General features: G+C 32.8%; 4 protein-coding genes across 9 annotated transcripts in view; 3 read left to right on the top strand and 1 right to left on the bottom strand.

The window, feature by feature from the left end:
• The window catches only part of LOC116340435 (cerebellar degeneration-related protein 2), a 33,566-nt gene extending 23,726 nt beyond the window's left edge, over nucleotides 1-9,840 (top strand). For 3 of the 4 annotated variants that reach the window (XM_031766918.1, XM_031766919.1, XM_031766920.1), the window contains 8 exons: nucleotides 1,819-1,931; nucleotides 3,692-3,840; nucleotides 3,905-4,085; nucleotides 4,153-4,375; nucleotides 4,438-4,543; nucleotides 4,627-4,804; nucleotides 7,899-8,383; nucleotides 8,464-9,839. In XM_031766918.1, coding sequence (XP_031622778.1) covers nucleotides 1,819-1,931; nucleotides 3,692-3,840; nucleotides 3,905-4,085; nucleotides 4,153-4,375; nucleotides 4,438-4,543; nucleotides 4,627-4,804; nucleotides 7,899-8,383; nucleotides 8,464-9,238 — 2,210 coding nt within the window. In that variant the 3' untranslated portion in view covers nucleotides 9,239-9,839. Of the gene's footprint in view, nucleotides 1-1,818; nucleotides 1,932-3,691; nucleotides 3,841-3,904; nucleotides 4,086-4,152; nucleotides 4,376-4,437; nucleotides 4,544-4,626; nucleotides 4,805-7,898; nucleotides 8,384-8,463 lie in introns of all 4 variants that reach the window. The other variant, XM_031766917.1, reaches the window with a different exon arrangement.
• LOC116340436 (transmembrane inner ear expressed protein) lies at nucleotides 2,398-5,830 on the bottom strand. 3 transcript variants are annotated; one of them, XM_031766922.1, is made up of 3 exons: nucleotides 5,708-5,830; nucleotides 2,722-2,874; nucleotides 2,398-2,643 (listed from the first exon to the last, which is right to left on the bottom strand). In XM_031766922.1, the coding sequence occupies exons 1-3, from the start codon at nucleotides 5,793-5,795 to the stop codon at nucleotides 2,546-2,548; spliced, it is 339 nt and encodes a 112-aa protein (XP_031622782.1). In that variant the 5' UTR covers nucleotides 5,796-5,830; the 3' UTR covers nucleotides 2,398-2,545. The 3 variants fall into 3 exon arrangements, with proteins under 3 accessions (XP_031622782.1, XP_031622781.1, XP_031622783.1); XM_031766921.1 differs by lacking the exon at nucleotides 5,708-5,830 and adding an exon at nucleotides 2,972-3,240; XM_031766923.1 differs by lacking the exon at nucleotides 5,708-5,830 and adding an exon at nucleotides 2,982-3,240.
• Nucleotides 9,841-11,741: 1,901 nt separating the features above from the next.
• On the top strand, nucleotides 11,742-13,836 carry LOC116340445 (casein kinase 1-like protein 5). Its single transcript, XM_031766934.1, has 8 exons — nucleotides 11,742-12,248; nucleotides 12,330-12,434; nucleotides 12,550-12,607; nucleotides 12,715-12,757; nucleotides 12,822-12,989; nucleotides 13,064-13,253; nucleotides 13,376-13,488; nucleotides 13,556-13,836. Exons 1-8 carry the CDS (start codon nucleotides 12,054-12,056, stop codon nucleotides 13,656-13,658), a joined length of 975 nt encoding a protein of 324 aa, XP_031622794.1. The 5' UTR covers nucleotides 11,742-12,053; the 3' UTR covers nucleotides 13,659-13,836.
• Nucleotides 13,837-13,904: 68 nt separating this feature from the next.
• Nucleotides 13,905-16,742, top strand: LOC116340439 (ubiquitin carboxyl-terminal hydrolase 30 homolog). Its single transcript, XM_031766927.1, has 7 exons — nucleotides 13,905-14,173; nucleotides 14,296-14,478; nucleotides 14,545-14,717; nucleotides 14,804-15,448; nucleotides 15,559-15,699; nucleotides 15,772-15,989; nucleotides 16,057-16,742. Exons 1-7 carry the CDS (start codon nucleotides 14,092-14,094, stop codon nucleotides 16,172-16,174), a joined length of 1,560 nt encoding a protein of 519 aa, XP_031622787.1. The 5' UTR covers nucleotides 13,905-14,091; the 3' UTR covers nucleotides 16,175-16,742.
• Nucleotides 16,743-16,992: the final 250 nt, after the last annotated feature.

Raw genomic sequence — 16,992 nt, 5'->3', positions numbered from 1 at the left:
CATGTAAAAAACGTGTTACGGTTTTTTTTTTTTTGAGAAAAATCTTTTTGATTTGCGCCATTTTTGCATTTCAATTGAATGTGAGTGAACCTCTTTGAAATCAAATCGCCTTTGGGACTTCAGAGCAGTATAACCGTGATGAACAGCAAATTATTATTTTATTTTCACAGTTTCATTAACTCTTTCATGAATGTCGATCAGATTTTGTTCATCATGTTCATGATTCGAAAATTAAAACATCAAAATGTCTTCTTTTCAATCGGTGAAGATAAAACAGAGACTGTTCGGTGTTCGCCAAAAAAAAAAAATAAAAAAAAAACTGAAAGTTTACGAAACAGGCAAATTTGGATTTTGATATATAAACGATAATGATGGTTGCCATGTCGTAGCACGCTGGCATGCTTTTTTTGTACGAAAACACGACAAAATTGACTTTGTTTCTTCTTAATCTGAGCATTGAACTCACGACTTGTAGAAATGGCATCTAAAGCTTATTTACAACCTAACTGACATTTTTTGAACGATAAAATCTCATTTTCTCCTTGTGCGATAGCATATACTATAAATTATATTTGTTTTACTTGGTCTCATCAAAATAGACGAATCACTAATTGGTATGATTGACCACAGTATAATTGGCGAGGTGAAAAAAGCCAAGTCAGAAATTCTACGTAAATTTATTGTTACTTACAACGAAGAAGCGTATATAAATGTATTTTTTTTAATTTTATTGTTTAATTTATTAACGCCTTTTTGCTTGAGATCACAGACACATTCAAACTTCTGAATTTGATACTTTTATGATCACTTTTACCTTGCTTTGTATCGCTATTTTGTCAAGTGTTGTGTAAATGTAAATACATTTCGTGTTCACATTTTTTTCGCCTTTCAACAGTTGGTGTTAAAGTTTTGTGAATAATACTGCAGCTACGGCTGTCAGTTTCTCTTTCGTAATGGTTTTATGCATTTTTAATTAGGAAAAAATGTGTTGTTCCAATCATTGTTATCGTTGCAAACGAACCACGAATGCTTGTACAACTTGTACACTTGCGTGCTTAAAAATTCATATATTAAATGAACGTGTACCACGCTTCGGCTGTGGGAACACATATTAATTACTAGCTGCGTTATTTCGATGGTGCCGTTTTGTTCCTGTGCACTTGTGTATCAAACATATTTTTCGGGCTTTCAATTCTAGTTTAATTCATTGGAATTTTTGTTTCTTCATTTTCCTGCATTTTTTTCTGTAAAAAAACATTGTGTACATTCACCTGCAAATAGCTTGGGCACATATGAGTGTTGTGAAGAAAGAAAGTGGTGCAACTGTTTTACCAAATTCAAAAGACAGTCTAAGAATTTACATGAAAGAAAAAACATGACATATCACCTGTTGCGCAACTCTTTTTTTTGGGTCATCAAATATACCAAATTGTTTTTTTCCCGTCACACCTCCACAAATATTATTGAAGATCAACAAGAAATATTGAAAAATTGGACACAATCAAAAACATTCCATAGTAACGAATGAGTGGGTTTCATTCATCTAAACTTGGTTATTTATATATTCTGTACATGTGCCATTTAGTACAAATAAACTGTAAATCAACCACATAAATCAAGCGATGACACCAAAAACGAATGCGCAACTAAGATAACATATGTCTTGTATCTTTTGTAAATACAAATTGGCAATCTATCGTATAGATCATAAAGCAAACAGATGTTAAAGCGATTCCAACATATTTTTATTCAACAAATTTCAGAGCAAAGCTTATATTGTCAACTTGATTAATTTTTATTAATTTCAAATCAATTTAGATTTGCAGTTGGCAGCAGAACTTGGTAAAACGCTATTGGAAAGAAATAAAGAGCTCGAGCAAAATATCAAGCACCAACAAACCATCATTGACGACCAGGTGCAAGAAATCGAGGTAAGGAAATAGATAATTTACAATATTGAATCTGTTTGATACATCGAAAAAGACGATGAAAAAAAATCACGCATATCACGTACAACAAATAATACGATCTCCATTATTAAAGCTACTAAAGTGATGGCAGCGCACAGCCATATCTAGTTGCAAAATTTGTAGACATTAGATTCTATGTCAAATCAAACACAATTCATTACCAAGGTTACTGTAGATTGGTCTAATGTATGTTAAACGAATGAAAAACACGCATATTTTACAACATATATTCCTCTGCCGTGGACTTATGACGTTGTTCAAATGGTGAAAACACATATATTTTCAAAATCAATACTTAGCCGTCTAAAGATATGCTGCGAACGCGTATGTTTAACAAATGAAGAAAAAAAACATACAAGAGAAACCAAAACTACATTTCAAACGCATTAAAATATGATTTATTATAAAACTTTATTTGTTGCACATAGAATGGATATTCTCTACCTTTTTTTATTAAAGTTGTTGTATTTTCAATATTATCTTGAGTAAGGTAAACTATTCTTTTTATCTTGAACTTGATTTTTTGAGGTTAATGTAAACTATTGAACGGATATTTCAATTTGTCGCTTTTTCTCTCAAACTTGCGCTCTCCGCAACACAACACCTTTCATTTCCTGTATTTCCATATTTCTTTGTGTTTCAGCTACAAAATCTTGACGAATACGTTCTAAAGCTGAATAGTAAAGAAAACCGTATCATTTCGTAATATATATTGTTTGGATTTATCTATGCGCCGTGTAATTTTTCTCACCTTTTTGTAAGTTCATGTTATCCATTTCGCTATTTTTTATGTTCCAAAGACGTTCACGAAAATTTTTCGCAATTACTCGGCGCTGATAGTCGGCTTCGATGTCTTGTTTGGTGCGTGGAATTCGAAAGCGAAAGCAACAACACAACATCACAACTACAATGGGTGCAAAAAAGAAAACCAATAATTAAGAATTATTTCGACCGAATTCACTCGTTGGTTGATTTCATGCGTAAAAATGGGAAAGTCTGACCAATGCATACAAAGATGCTGAAACCAAAGAATCCTAAATGCCAAACGCGCAATCCAAAATAAGACAATTTCTCCAACCATTCTGGTTCATCGAAATCACCATCGAGAATTTTACTTTCAAATAGTCCCATTTTGTTCACTTTTATTTTTAATGTAGTCACAATGCCATATGTCGACCACGAAAGTGAGTTTGAAAATCGAAAAAGTAAAACCAAAACAAAATTTATGTGTGCAAACAAAATTTCAATTTGATATGATTACGAACCGCTGTGTTCAGCTTTAGTAAAACTACTAATTGGCAAACTCACAGCAATTTGCTTCCACTTTTCCTTTGTCTTTCACTGAAAATCGATGGTGCTTGTGTGGACATTTGATTATGTGTGCGTATAAGTTTTTTTTATTTCACACAAGGGTGTGACGACTCATAATTGACGCTCCCTGCTGACTGGCCTCATATTTTTTCATACGTACGTCTGAATTTCGCCTTTTAATTTTATCCACGAAATAAATTTATGACGCTAAGTAACATAAGATACGGCATAGAGACAGACATATACAATCATTTCACTGGAAATTTGTTGCGCAAGCGAACAACGTTCAACCTTCCCGAACGAATAACGAAAAATTAAAAAAAAAAACATTCACATATTCTAGGGCACCATGCCATGCCATTTAAATGATCATTGCGTTAACTAATTGCATTTTATTTTTTCACTTTTAGTATTTGACAAAACAAAATAACGCATTACGAGAGGTCAATGACACGAGACTAAGGATCTATGAAAACATCGAAGTTAGCATCCAAGATCTAGAGAAACAGAATCATCGATTGAATATAGATTACTCTAACTTGAAGAAGATCAACAAAACGTAATAATCACAAAATAAAATAATATTACAATGAGTGAATAATTTTTTCTTTTCTCAACTACAGTTTGATTGGCAATAATGAAACGCTGGAGGAGAAAATTGATGAATTACGTAAACAAATTGAAGAGTTGCAGCGTGAACTGGAAATTGAAAGGCGCAAAAATGAGCGATTACAACTTGAACAACGAACGAAGAAAGATGAAGCGGTCATTGCACCCGTAAATAGTGGTTTGAGGGAACCGAATGTAAGTTAAAATTAAATGATTTTTTAATTCACTGGTCCTATAGCAATATTTTATTTTATACTTGCAGTCAAACAATACCAAGGGCAATACTGAAACAATAGTGGCGCATGTGTCGACAAATAATGTTCAACCGTCGCAACCATTGGGAGTCGATGAAGTGGACCGATTAGCTGAAACTTGTGATAGTGCGGAAATCTTGGATATGATCACCGAATTAGATGGTACCAAACGCCAATTAAATGCGGAAAGACAAAGAGTGTCAGAACTTGAAGATCAACTATCATCATTAAGTAATTTAGTAATAATTTTTTAATAATTTACATAATAATAATAACAATCATTTTTCTTGCAGTTCAAGATAATCGCGATTTACAGAATCGAGTCGCACAAACTGTTGCACCCGAGTTTGGTGAAATGAGGTCGATGCACGATGAACTGGCCATACTTGAAGAATCGGGGTAAAATTGATAAAAAAAAATTTAATTTCTTTCATGTTTTCATTTGTGTTCTAATTGTTTTTATTGCGTTTCTTTTTCTACAGACAAGGAAAACTGTGTCGTCGCTGTTTGCGTGGTTTTGATGATGACATATTAGTGCCAGATTATGCATCGTCGATTGCATGCACAGAGGATGGTGATGATGCTAGTCTGAATGAATTGCTACAACGCACAAACAGTGTACAAAATATGTACAGTTCGCAGACGCTCACAATAAATCAGGTCATTAAAAAAGTCCTTCTAAAAATCTCTGATCTCATTAACACAGTATACCTAACCATCCCAATCAAATCACACCAACCACTCACCTGCTTGCCATCGTTCCTGCTATCAGCCTTTTCTCAATATAAAACCAAATAAAATATATTGACCGCTTATAACCTTTGCTAATGCTTATGCCACTAAATTTTTTTTTAATTTGTCTGCTTTTTTAATTATCTCTTTTAATTATTAAATTCATCTCTTTATTTTCTTTATATTTTGTATATGTGTATTAGTACAAGTTTGTGTTTCAAAAGTTAGTCAGCTTGCTTGCATGTTTTTTCATTTGTTTGTTCATTGCTATCGAATATCAAAGTGAAATGCTCATTTTCAACACAAAAGTTTATTACATTTTGGCAATCGAAACACTTCAAAGTTCCGAACTACAAGATTTTTTTTTATAAAAGGAACAAAAAACGCCTAGATTAATAGTTTTAAGCATTATTAATTTATAATAGTTTAAAAAGTTGCCATAAACGATTTACGCTTTTAAAACATTGAAAAGAACAGGGACTATAGAAAAAAAAATTAGGATTGTTTTAAATTAAAACGAAATGAAAACGTTCATTATACAAAATTTAAAAATCATTACAGATTATAGATATATTACTAGATCTTTGTAAGATAGAAAATAAGTGGCGTAAATTTGGAATCATAAAATAAAAAGTTAATTTATTTTTACGACCAAATCAGAAACATCGAACACAAGCGATGTATACTGTTATTGTAACGAATAAACAATTCATTATTTTGCCTTATCGCATATACTAACGATGTTTCTGTTAGGAAAATATTGGATCAAAACATCGATTTTTTCAGACTTTGCACGCAATTTGTACGGAAATATATATTCAAAAATTTAACCAGTGGTAGGAGATATTGGCAAATCACTTGATTGATAACTATTCTGCTTACACTTCCGTTTGCAATTTTCAATATGATTATACGACATTTCACATAGAGGTCATCCATATAGATTTGATTGTACTTCTACTATTGCCGCCTCAGAAAAAAAAAACGTGAAATAATATGCAAAATAAGCATGATTTAGTTATTTTAGATTCAGCCGTACAATTTTCAGACACAGATACACATGTACACAATAATATAACTAAATGTTTAACTCTTTTATGTTTTGGTAAACATTTCACGAAAGATTCCCAAAACAATTAACCCATAGTTCAAAAACAAACCGATTTGCAATCCTTGTTTTGGGCGATAAAAAATTAAAATGCAAACAGTATTTATATTCTCTACTCTCTCACTCAAAGTACTTAGATGACAAATTACAAGCACTACTATGTCTTATCCATAAAAAACTCACACATTCAACATAAACAAATCCACAACAACAATCTTACATCCAATTACCATAATCATTATTACTATTTTATTTGTTTGTTCGCTCTGTCTTTTTTCTCTGTTGCTCTCTGTATTTGTCATGTAATGTACTGCACATGTATTATTTTGATTTTTGTTTGTATGTTACTATTTTAGTTTACTTGATTTCAACAATGTGTTTTGTTCTTTCTTTGTTCTTTCGATTATATATTTTTAGGCGGATTGTTTATTATGTAGAAGCACATCTCTGCAAAATGCAAAATGTCTGCATGAAATTCCTGTGTCTATTTTGGCATTAATTCTTGAATTATGGTTACATATCCGAAGTAATGTGTCAATGATTCATTGGATGCTAAAATTGGCTGCTAAATTGCTGCAATGGCCAGCCATATTTTTTTATCGTATGATCGACTTACCAAACTTTGATTGTATTGAATTTATGTAGTACAGTAATCGCTTAGATATATAAGATATACACACCATTTTTGTTTTTCGAAAGCACTAGCACTAGCAACTAGCACCAACTTTTATTACTAGTCTACTACTGATGAGATTCAAACACCCTCGATCTCGCACGATATTATCAAATGACTCTATTATTTCGGTTACAGCTCGAATTTTTCAAAAATTTAATTTGGTCATACAAAAAAAGTAGTATAGTTCTGATTTCAAAGGACAACTCATCATCACACAGAAAACACATTCAATTTATTGTTAATGTGTGTTTGAAATTCACCGTAGTAGAAGGATTGAAAAACCGCATTTATATAAAAAGAAACCATTCCATTTATTTATCATTGGCTTGTGATTAACAATATTGGTGCGATGCGGTTACAAACACCGATTTCTGACATTTTTCACAGCAATTTGGCGATAAAATCAATTTGAAAAACTTTGGATACAAAATTTCAACACTTCACATAAAACAGAGGTTATCGCAGCGCATCAGTTAAATCTAAATTATTTTTGAAATAATGAGACTTTAAGAAAAAGAATATAGATTTATATTTAGCTTTCGACCACATTGTTCCATAGTCATATAGTAATTAACTTATTTAACTAACGCCACTCTCTAAAGTGCCAAACGAAAGAGTTGATATAGTACAGATTATTATTTAAAAAAAAAAAAAACATTTGGATTTAGGTAAAAATACGAAAATACAAAAATACAATTTAAGTGGTCTGGAACTTTGAATATTTTATAATAGAAGAAAATAACGGATTGAAGCGCTGTACCAAATTGGTACCACCAATTCCCTTCATCGGTTACTATTTGCATTTATTTGGAATTATTTTTGTTTTTGATATGAATAATTATTTTTTTATCAAAAGATATAAAAATGTAAATGTCACATGTTTAATACAAGAAACTTCACAAACTGAATGTGTATATATATATATTATGATTTTATTTGGTGGCATAAATTTATCTAACTCCATTCCGTCCTTTTTTTAAAGTAATCTATTTAGTTGTGTTAAAGATTTCCATATTACAGAAAAACCAAAAACTAACAACAGCATCTATTTGAATGCAAAATAAATTATTCAATATTTCTTTTGTATTTAGTTTTTTTTTTCTATTTAGTTTTGTAAGGCATGCAAGTATGTGTTGGCTATTTTTTTTCCTTTGCTAACATTGGGACGATTTATTTTGAATGATATATATTAAATGAAAATCTATTTGTCACTTTTGCGATTTTTGTAAAAAAAATAGGATGGTGCTGAGTCGACTTTGAATATATCAGCTCCTAGTCCCAACCCGTATCGCGATTTGGTCAACAAGTATGAGGCTTTATTGGAGGTTCATCATACAGCATTCCGTAGTCGACAAGAAGAACTGCCTCCAGTTGGTTCTTTGCATGAAGAATTGGCATCTGCAATGAGCGCTGTGAAAGAAGAGCCCAAGGAACCAAGCCTATCTAACGAAGATGATATGATGCCAACGACATCAGCAGCAGCAATGGCATCATCCTCATCAGTAGCATCAACAACAACTGGTGCCAAACGAAAACTCAACTTGCTCACACCAACTGACTTTTCCGAAGCAGAAACATCCAGCTCCGGATATTCGGATGAGATCAGCAATAAGTTTACACAAACGGAAGAGACATTTTTGTGCACAATCGCCGATGGAGAAGATAAGTTTACCATTTACGATGAAGCCTCTCCGATTGATTCACGGTTCCGTCACTGTCCAAAGTGAGTTGATTTCAGAATAATAATGAAAATGAATGGTTTCTACTTCACTATACTAATTGAATTTTCGTTGTTTTTTTCAGGTATCGTCATCTATTCAAGGAGATTTTTGCTACATTGAAAAAAGCCGCTGAGAACAAAGACGAAGGTGAAAAATTGCCACTACTTGACGATGCAAATCCGGCATTCAAAGTTCCACCAGTGACACCAGCCGCTGAAGAATTGCCAAACTTCCCTGAAGTTGAAACTGAAAGCGTTGTTTCGTCTGTTGTATCCGAGCAGTCTGTTGCAATGTCTGAATGTGTTACAAAACACGAACGAAAAACCGCCAAGAAGAAGACTGGCCAAGAGAACAAATCACCAACGAAAAAGGAAGTCTTTGAAAATAACCGAACACTAACGCCGCACAAACGCGAACCACTTGAATACTTGGCGTTCAGTAATTTGCGTAAAAAGAACAAGAAACGCAATCGTCAAGGTGCCGTCGATCCATCAGATTCGCCAGCTCTTATTCCAACATCGCCACGATTTTTCTATGCCAATCGCAAAAGACGTGAGCGTGTTGCCTTCGATTTCCAAAAAGATGGAACAGTGGCAAAGAATGATGACGGTTCTGCACAAGGCTCAGCAGCAAATAATAATTCTGATGTTATCTGGAACGGAAACTCTATCACCGTTTATAATCGCAATGTGCCATCGAGCCGAAAAACCACTGCTAGTGGCGAAACAATTGTCTATCGCACCAAGAGCGCTGCTGCACATGATCTTCACAAGCTTATGAAATTGGATCTATCGTATGCTGAGGTATTGCGACGGGCCGATCAAACAAATAAACACCATCACAATCGTCGCAAATAAATTGCAACGGCAAACGAAAATGTCAGACTTTTTCTTTCATTTTTAGTTTAATTTAAATGTGCCACAAGAGGAACGCGAACAAAATCTTCAAACTCCAAAATATATTTATTCAAATGTCTGTCCAATGAGATATGTCTACTGAAAGTCTACAAAGTCATAGAAATTTTAACGATTTTTTTTTTCAATTATGTCATTCGATTTTAGAATTAGTCATGCTCAATATTTGTATTGAGTGAGTGCACAGAGGCAAACATAAACTCCATTGCTCGGATTTATGTATATTAGATGATTAGGATTTGCATTATTCCGATTTTTATATCTCTCTATTATTATTTTAAATTTACCAACAGTGAGACACGACAAAGAATTCTTATTTAATTCACATAGCCATTAATCAACACAAATCAGTAGCCATAACATGACAAAAACTGTTGTAAACTCTATGCAGAGAACATTATACAAAGCATGTATATTGGAAACTTTATATTGTTTGAAGCTTAGTTGCTTATCAACACACACAATTTCATTTGTTCCAAACTATAAAGTTTTCTTTTTAATTTCAAGCGTTCAATTGTAAAATTTTGGTAAATGAAACGAAGTCAAATAAATATTGTTTATGTACAAATTTTGATTTTAAATAATTAGGTTTCAATGGAAATGATAATATTGAATAATTTGAAGTAATTTTTTTTTGCTTTCACATTTGTACATGTGTTTTTTAAGAGAACTGAAATTCTGAGCGTTAAAAAAAGAACAATAAAGAAAAAATTGACATCATAGAAAATGTTTGTGTTTTGCCTAAATAATGAATTCAAGGCCCAGCGAACTTACGCTGCGTGGTGGATATTGCAATTCTGACATAGAATGGTATAGATCGATTGATCAAATTACGCCAAGGTATCCGTATGCGGATTTTTGACTGAATCTTCTATACATCTTAAAAAGCATTACATATAATATTATTGTATTTGATTTGTTTTGTTGTGCATAGCTTCAATAACACTAATGTAGTAGATTGGGTTCGCTGCTGCGATATCACGATGCCATACAGTTGTAAGTAAGTAAGTTGTATTCTTTAATTGTTTATATATAAACAATAAATATATTTGAGAGGCTGAGAGTAAAAACAGCACGTCGCATCTCATCTCTTGCACAAAAGCTACACTATCTGAAAAAATCTGGAAGTCAAAATCCTTTTTATCGTTGATTTTTGCATTTACTCCCTATTTGTTTTCAGCCAGCAAAATTATCTAATAACAGCAATTGATGGAACAATCAAATAATGAGACAATCGAATTGCCGATTCAAAGTAATAAGCCAAATCGAATAAAACTCAAAATTCACGGCAAAATTTCAAAGAATTTGGACATTGATCAAATGAATGGGGTAGAATAAAAACTACTTCTCGAAAAATGTTTAAACACGAAACCTAAAAAAAACTTTCAATGAAAAGTGAATCAATTTTTTTTTGTCCAATTGAAGTGAACCAAAAAAAAATTGTTCAATAAAAGTGAACCCAAAAAAAAAATTCATTTTAGTGTATTTTACACTGAAAAAACCGAGTGAATTTTTTTTTTTGGTTCACTTTTATTGAACAAAATTTTCTTGATTCACTTCAATTGGACAAAAAAAAATTGATTCACTTTTTATTGAAATTTTTTTTAGGTTTCGTTTTAAAATAGCAATTTTTCGAGAAGTAGTTTTTATTCTACCCCATTCAAATAAATAAAGTACACACTACCCGAGTAAAAGAACTATTGATTTGATAGCTGTTCAAATTTTATTTTGATTCGCTGTGAAATTCTGGACATGCAAATAAGACCATGTGTGATATACTTAATGCGCTTCTTCTCAGAAACATAACAAATATCAATTCTTTTCCAAGCGGCGACGAAAGATAAAATAAACATATGATTACTACATCGATCGTACGATTGACAAAAATGATGCTGAATTCTTACATCGTCAGTTTGTGGATGTTCTGTTAATTTAAAAACACAACAAAGACAAGCAAAAAAATCCACTGTAAGTAAATCCATTCTTTGTAAATTCGCAGAACCCATAGCTTAAATAACAAGAAAGAAATCAGTTGTGTGAATTCAAACGAATGTCACATTATAATGCGATGCTATGATTACAAAGCAAATTTTCAAATGTAAACAAATACTGCATGTTTTAATTTTGACGCACACAGGTACCAACTGACAAGTTCGAAATTGTAATTCTATTCATTGAATATAAAAAATAAATGCAATAATAAAGGCCGCATAAAAAATATTTCTGTTACCGAAAATTAAATCAAATCTCTCAAAAATGTTTGTTACGTTTTTGAACTTTATATTTGTTTAGTTTGTAAGTTTTATCGTTTGATTTGAAATACAAAACCTACACATAATCTTTATTATACATGACACTAAAATGAGCAATAGAATGGACCGAATTGTTACATCGTTCAACCTTAAAATATAGCAAGGACGTTACACATTTGTTACCACATTATATGAGATGTGCATATTTCTAAATGATTAACACTGTATTTGTGTGTGGCATCGACGTTTTAGCTTTATAACTGTTTCGAACATCATCGTCAACAACAACAACTGCATGAACATTCTTTGCGCACATGTGACTCTTCCATTTTGAATCCAAAATAAATTGGCACGTTGTTATTTAATCTCGCTTTTGGATAGTGGTTTGGTTTCGATCAAATCACGCAATAGACTTTGGCGTTGAAAAAAAAAGTGTCAGTGACAAAAGTAAATCATATGAATTTTGACAATTCACGGAAAGAGTTTGGAGTGTGTTCAGAAAAAAGATGTCATCAGCCGATCATTCGACGAAAATCTTGCAGAACCAAATAATTGAGAAGCGATGGACGGTTGGACAAAGAATTGGGAAGGGTTCGTTTGGAGAGGTGTACGAATGTTATGACAGCTATACTGGCAGAAAGGTTGCAATAAAGTTTGAAGATAGGACAAGTTCACATTCGCAATTAAAAAATGAATATCGTGTATGTATCTTTTTTTCTCATTGCATTGTTATTGTTCTTATTGTTGCTATCTGTGTTAAGAAAAGCCATTGAATATTTCAGGTGTATCAGCTTATTGGTGAGCGCACAGGTATTCCAAAACTAATTTACTATGGATCTAATGATCAATATGATTATCTCGTTATGCAATTGCTGGGCCCATCTTTGGTAAGATAATTTTGCTACACGAACAAATGATTCTCGTTTTTTTTATTGAGTCTCATCATTGAACTGCATTCGAAATTTTCGTTTCATTTTAATTTGTTTGTGTTTTGTCTAACAGGAGAAGTTGTTCAATTATTGCCGACGAAAATTCAGTTTGAAAACTGTTTTAATGTTGGGTGAGTTGAAAATCGTATCAGTATATGATAGCAGCAGTTGTCATGTTAATCTAGTAGCAAATGCGTAAATTATTCACTTTAATGTCTCTGTCTCTTTTGTAAAATAGGCGAAAAAATGATTCGTCACATAGAAAGTATTCATCAAATGAGGTAAAAAAAAATAATATTAATTATTATTATTAAAAATAAATAACAATAAGCAAACGATTCTCAGCTATCTTCACCGTGATATAAAACCTGACAACTTCGTCTGTGACGTGGATAATCATTCGGAGATTTATTTGATTGATTTTGGTTTGGCACGCCGGTTTTGTCAAGTCGTCAACAACGAGGTTGAGCACGTGAAACAAATGAAGTTGCAAAGTTTTACCGGGACAGCTAGGTTAGTTAATATTAAAATGTATAATTGATGAAGCAACTAGTCCATTCTAACGTGTAATTAAAATAATTATTCAGGTATGCATCGATTTCGGTTATGCAACAGTATAGCAGTGGCAGAAAAGACGATCTGGAATCGTTGGCTTATATTTTGATCTATTTTTTGCAAAGTAAATTGCCGTGGCAACAGGTGCCAAAGGTTGGCGACAATGGTTTGACTACCAAACAGCGTAAAGAACGGATTCTTGAAATAAAAATGTCGACAAGTGTACGAATCATGGCCTACTTACTTTAAAAATGCTATCCATTCTTCTTTTGATTATTTTTCCATTATTTTCATTATTTGTTTATTTATTTCCATTACTTCCATTCTTTTCGATGTGATTCTAGGTAATGGATTTATGCAAAGGATTGCCAGTTGAATTTCAAACCTTCGTAGGCTATTGTCGTCAATTGAAATTTGACGAAAAACCCAGCTATGCATTCTTGAGACGTCTTTTGGGGTAACTAAATTTAAAAAATTCGTTGGCGTATTTCGTTTGAATTCTCTTTTTTTTTTATTTCTCATAGAATTCAATTCGAGAGAAATTTATTTGTCAAAGACTATATTTACGATTGGAAGTTGAATGAATCGAAAGACTTAAAGAAGAACAAGAAAAACCAAATCAAATAGAATACATTAATGCTATGATATTTTTTATTTACATTGCGATTTTTTAAAAAAAATGTATTGAAAAGAAAATCAAAACTCAATAAATGCACAAATTTCTAACGATAAGCGTCGTTAAATGTCATACTTTGAAAAGTTGAAGTGACATTGAACGAACGCATTGTTTTGTTTTGACATTTTACGTTCCCTGTGTTTTCTTCTTTCGTTATGTATGTATTTTGTACGCACTGCGCTCGCGTCAAACTCACACAACATTACATCAATAGTGTGTACGTGTGTTGACAGTGAACGAAGAAAAATATTGAGCAGAATAGAAAAACGAAAAATTTCGACAGGAATTAAATGAAAGTTTCAGAAAAATTCCGTTGCTGCTAAGGATGTAAAATTGAATAAAATTTAAACAAATATTCAAAATTTAGTATAGCAATTAAGTGACATGGAAGGAGAAAAGATATTGATGGCTGCTGGAGTAACAGCAGCATGCATAACCGCAGCATTTGTGTTCTGGGGACCTTCAGGTAGTAAGCAAAAAAAAAACTAACCATTTGATAAGAAACAGTTTCAAAGTATTTCACTGCATTCCCTATTGAATAAATATTCCACAAATAAAATAAGACATAACTGTGTTCTATTTTTAAAGGTACGTCACGATTAAGGCAGCGACGTGGTCAAATTGCGGGTTTACATAATTTTGGACGTACTTGCTTTTTAAATACTTTACTGCAAGCATTAGCAGCATGTCCGCAATTTATCGCTTGGTTACAATTACATGGAGCGTCCGACAAAAAGAGCTTGATTGGATCTTTGCTCAACACTTTAGAAGGTTAATTTTGAATCATGAAAAAAAGAAGATAAAACATCTAAATCGGTTATTCTTCTCCACATTTAGTTGTAAATGGAACTCATCCAACATTACGCGCAGATCCTTATTCACCCGGCGCTGTACTTCGTGTTCTTTCTTCACTTGGATGGGTTATTCCACAAGACGATGAACATGACGCGCATGAACTACTACATGTGATACTATCGTCACTCGAAGAAGAAGCAATCAGACCAAAGAAAGTAAGAATGAACAAATGATAACACATACATATTATGTATGATATACAGAACTAAAGTAAAAATAATTGAATATTTGCAATATTCAGATTGGTTGTTTATCGGATGCACTCGGAGATGGCACATTAGAACTCGATCGTCTATTTCCACCGCGGCCATCAAGTGCATTGTTGTCAGACTTTGCTAGAGCTGAATACAATGAAGTGACAGGACTCATGCGAAATGTTCGAAGCGAAGCGCACACACCCGATTCACCGCAATCGGTGTGCAATGATCTCGATGATGAACCTCCTGACAATACCATGCTTGATGATATGATTGCATCGCAATCTCCCATGGCAATGCCAGAAATGCGAAAGAGTCGCCCCAGATCAACTCAACAGAATGGTGATGTTGGAAGTAAACGTGGATCCCTTACCTACCGATCCCTTGAACGCCTAAATCGCGGCCCGAATCGCGTGTCAGTTTACGGTGAACAGGCTCAAATCCAAATTCCACATCCGTTTAGAGGTGCACAAAGTAGCCAAATGATTTGTACAGGCTGTGGCTACAAATCGGTCGTACGTTATGACAAGTTCGACAGCATTTCGTTACCTTTACCCGAAAACAAAAATATTGGGCTAAGTCTTGGCCATCTTTTAAGCGATTATGTTGCATCAGAAAATCTTACCGATGTCACATGCGAATCATGCAACGAAACCTGCAATCACACCAAATCTGTTACATTTGCAAAGGTAGGAAACTGATCATGTCCAAAATTCAATTGCAATCTTTTTTTGGATCCGATTAATATAAATTATTGACAAGTAATATTAAGTAATCTGAAAATGTGACTTTTTTGCAGTTACCAGCATGTTTATGCATTCACATTTCGCGGAACACATGGTTACCCAGCGGAAAAGTATGCAAGAGACAAGACATCGTTCATTTCCCCGAAAGTCTGTCAATGGCGCCATACAGTTACATTCAACCAAGTTTAAGTCAGGTTAGATCAAATTATCAATTATCATGGAATTTTAATTAAAAAAATAATCAAATGTAAATTGATTATGATTAGGCTTCAACACCGTGGGGAAGCACAATGTCACTTTTGTCATCTAGTCTACAATTAAATACTGCCGGTTTGTCGGGCAACGATTCATTTAGCACATACAATTTTGGTGGCATGTTCCCACGTAATCTCTATCGTTTGTTGGCTGTTGTGGTTCACACTGGTGAGGCAAATGGTGGACATTTTATTACGTACAGACGTGGAGCGTTAAGAAATTCACATAGGTGAGTCAAATATATTTTATCAATACCATGTTTAAATGTTACTTAACTATGTCGAACTCTTCTTCAGGTGGTACTACACTTCTGACTGTGTTGTCAAAGAGGTGTCTATTGACGAAGTGCTAAGTGTTTCAGCGTACATGCTGTTCTATGATCGGGGCACAGGACCTTCACGCCAGCCAATCTAATTGATTACTACCAATTGATTGAAGAGAAGCACAATGAAACGAAACAAACAATTTTTTTTCCAAAAATGCATAAATCATATTCACCAAATAATAATTGTGACAAGATCGTAATTTTATCGTATCAAAAGTCATTGAATCAAAAAAAGAGGATTGAGCCATAAATTTAGACAAGCGCAGATCAATTGATTATATTATTCTTTTTTTTCCAATTCAACCAATTTTCATTTATCCATCAAGCATAGTTTGTAATTTTTAAGAGACTTTTGATTAAGTTGTTGAAATTGAAAGAAATTCTATTAAAACATCCAATTTAATTCTCATTGTTGTGTAAATAAATATCAACTGTTGCATTTAAAATGTATACAAATAAATGGAATTAATTTAAAAAAAAACACAGTGATAGTAATTTTTAAACAAATCCATTCTACCTTTCATTGCAGTTTTGCTATTAACATTTAAGTAAAGTAGCAATATATTTCCGAAAAATACATTTAAAAGTAGCTGCTTACGCTTCTGTACCATTAAAAAAACAAACAAAATCTCTGTAAATTGTGGACTTTTATTTAATCTAGACATATTAATAGAAGGATACAATAAAATTGTTTAAACATTGAATTGAATTTTATATGTGCGTTCAATTGAGTCCCTGTCAAATTACGAGAAGAAAGAAAAAAAACATGAATGCTATTTAAAATAATTGTTTATGCAAATCATTGTCTTCAAGTTGACAGAATATCAATTCAGATCAGTCATTGATTCAGAATTTATTGTGATTCAAACGGCACTCATGCATAGTTGACTCTGAGAAAATTAAATGA

Source organism: Contarinia nasturtii, unplaced genomic scaffold, assembly GCF_009176525.2.
Source record: "Contarinia nasturtii isolate CC-2019 unplaced genomic scaffold, AAFC_CNas_1.1 Cnas_scaffold_688, whole genome shotgun sequence".
Lineage (NCBI taxonomy): Eukaryota > Metazoa > Arthropoda > Insecta > Diptera > Cecidomyiidae > Contarinia > Contarinia nasturtii.
The sequence above is the reverse complement of the archived record's forward strand: the minus strand, read 5'-3'. Positions and strand labels throughout refer to the sequence as shown.

What these genes read in the sequence shown, in the direction of transcription:
- LOC116340436 (XM_031766921.1), bottom strand. Translation starts at nt 3,101, where the DNA reads ATGGGACTATTTGAAAGTAAAATTCTCGATGGTGATTTCGATGAACCA. An exon ending in CAGCATCTTTGTATGCATTG is followed by an intron (nt 2,875 to 2,971) that starts GTCAGACTTTCC and finishes CACCCATTGTAG; the next exon opens with TTGTGATGTTGTGTTGTTGC. An exon ending in TAACATGAACTTACAAAAAG is followed by an intron (nt 2,644 to 2,721) that starts GTGAGAAAAATT and finishes TTTACTATTCAG; the next exon opens with CTTTAGAACGTATTCGTCAA.
- LOC116340445 (XM_031766934.1), top strand. Translation starts at nt 12,054, where the DNA reads ATGTCATCAGCCGATCATTCGACGAAAATCTTGCAGAACCAAATAATT. An exon ending in AGTTTTACCGGGACAGCTAG is followed by an intron (nt 12,990 to 13,063) that starts GTTAGTTAATAT and finishes ATAATTATTCAG; the next exon opens with GTATGCATCGATTTCGGTTA. An exon ending in AAATAAAAATGTCGACAAGT is followed by an intron (nt 13,254 to 13,375) that starts GTACGAATCATG and finishes ATGTGATTCTAG; the next exon opens with GTAATGGATTTATGCAAAGG.
- LOC116340439 (XM_031766927.1), top strand. Translation starts at nt 14,092, where the DNA reads ATGGAAGGAGAAAAGATATTGATGGCTGCTGGAGTAACAGCAGCATGC. An exon ending in TGTGTTCTGGGGACCTTCAG is followed by an intron (nt 14,174 to 14,295) that starts GTAGTAAGCAAA and finishes CTATTTTTAAAG; the next exon opens with GTACGTCACGATTAAGGCAG. An exon ending in TTTGCTCAACACTTTAGAAG is followed by an intron (nt 14,479 to 14,544) that starts GTTAATTTTGAA and finishes CTCCACATTTAG; the next exon opens with TTGTAAATGGAACTCATCCA.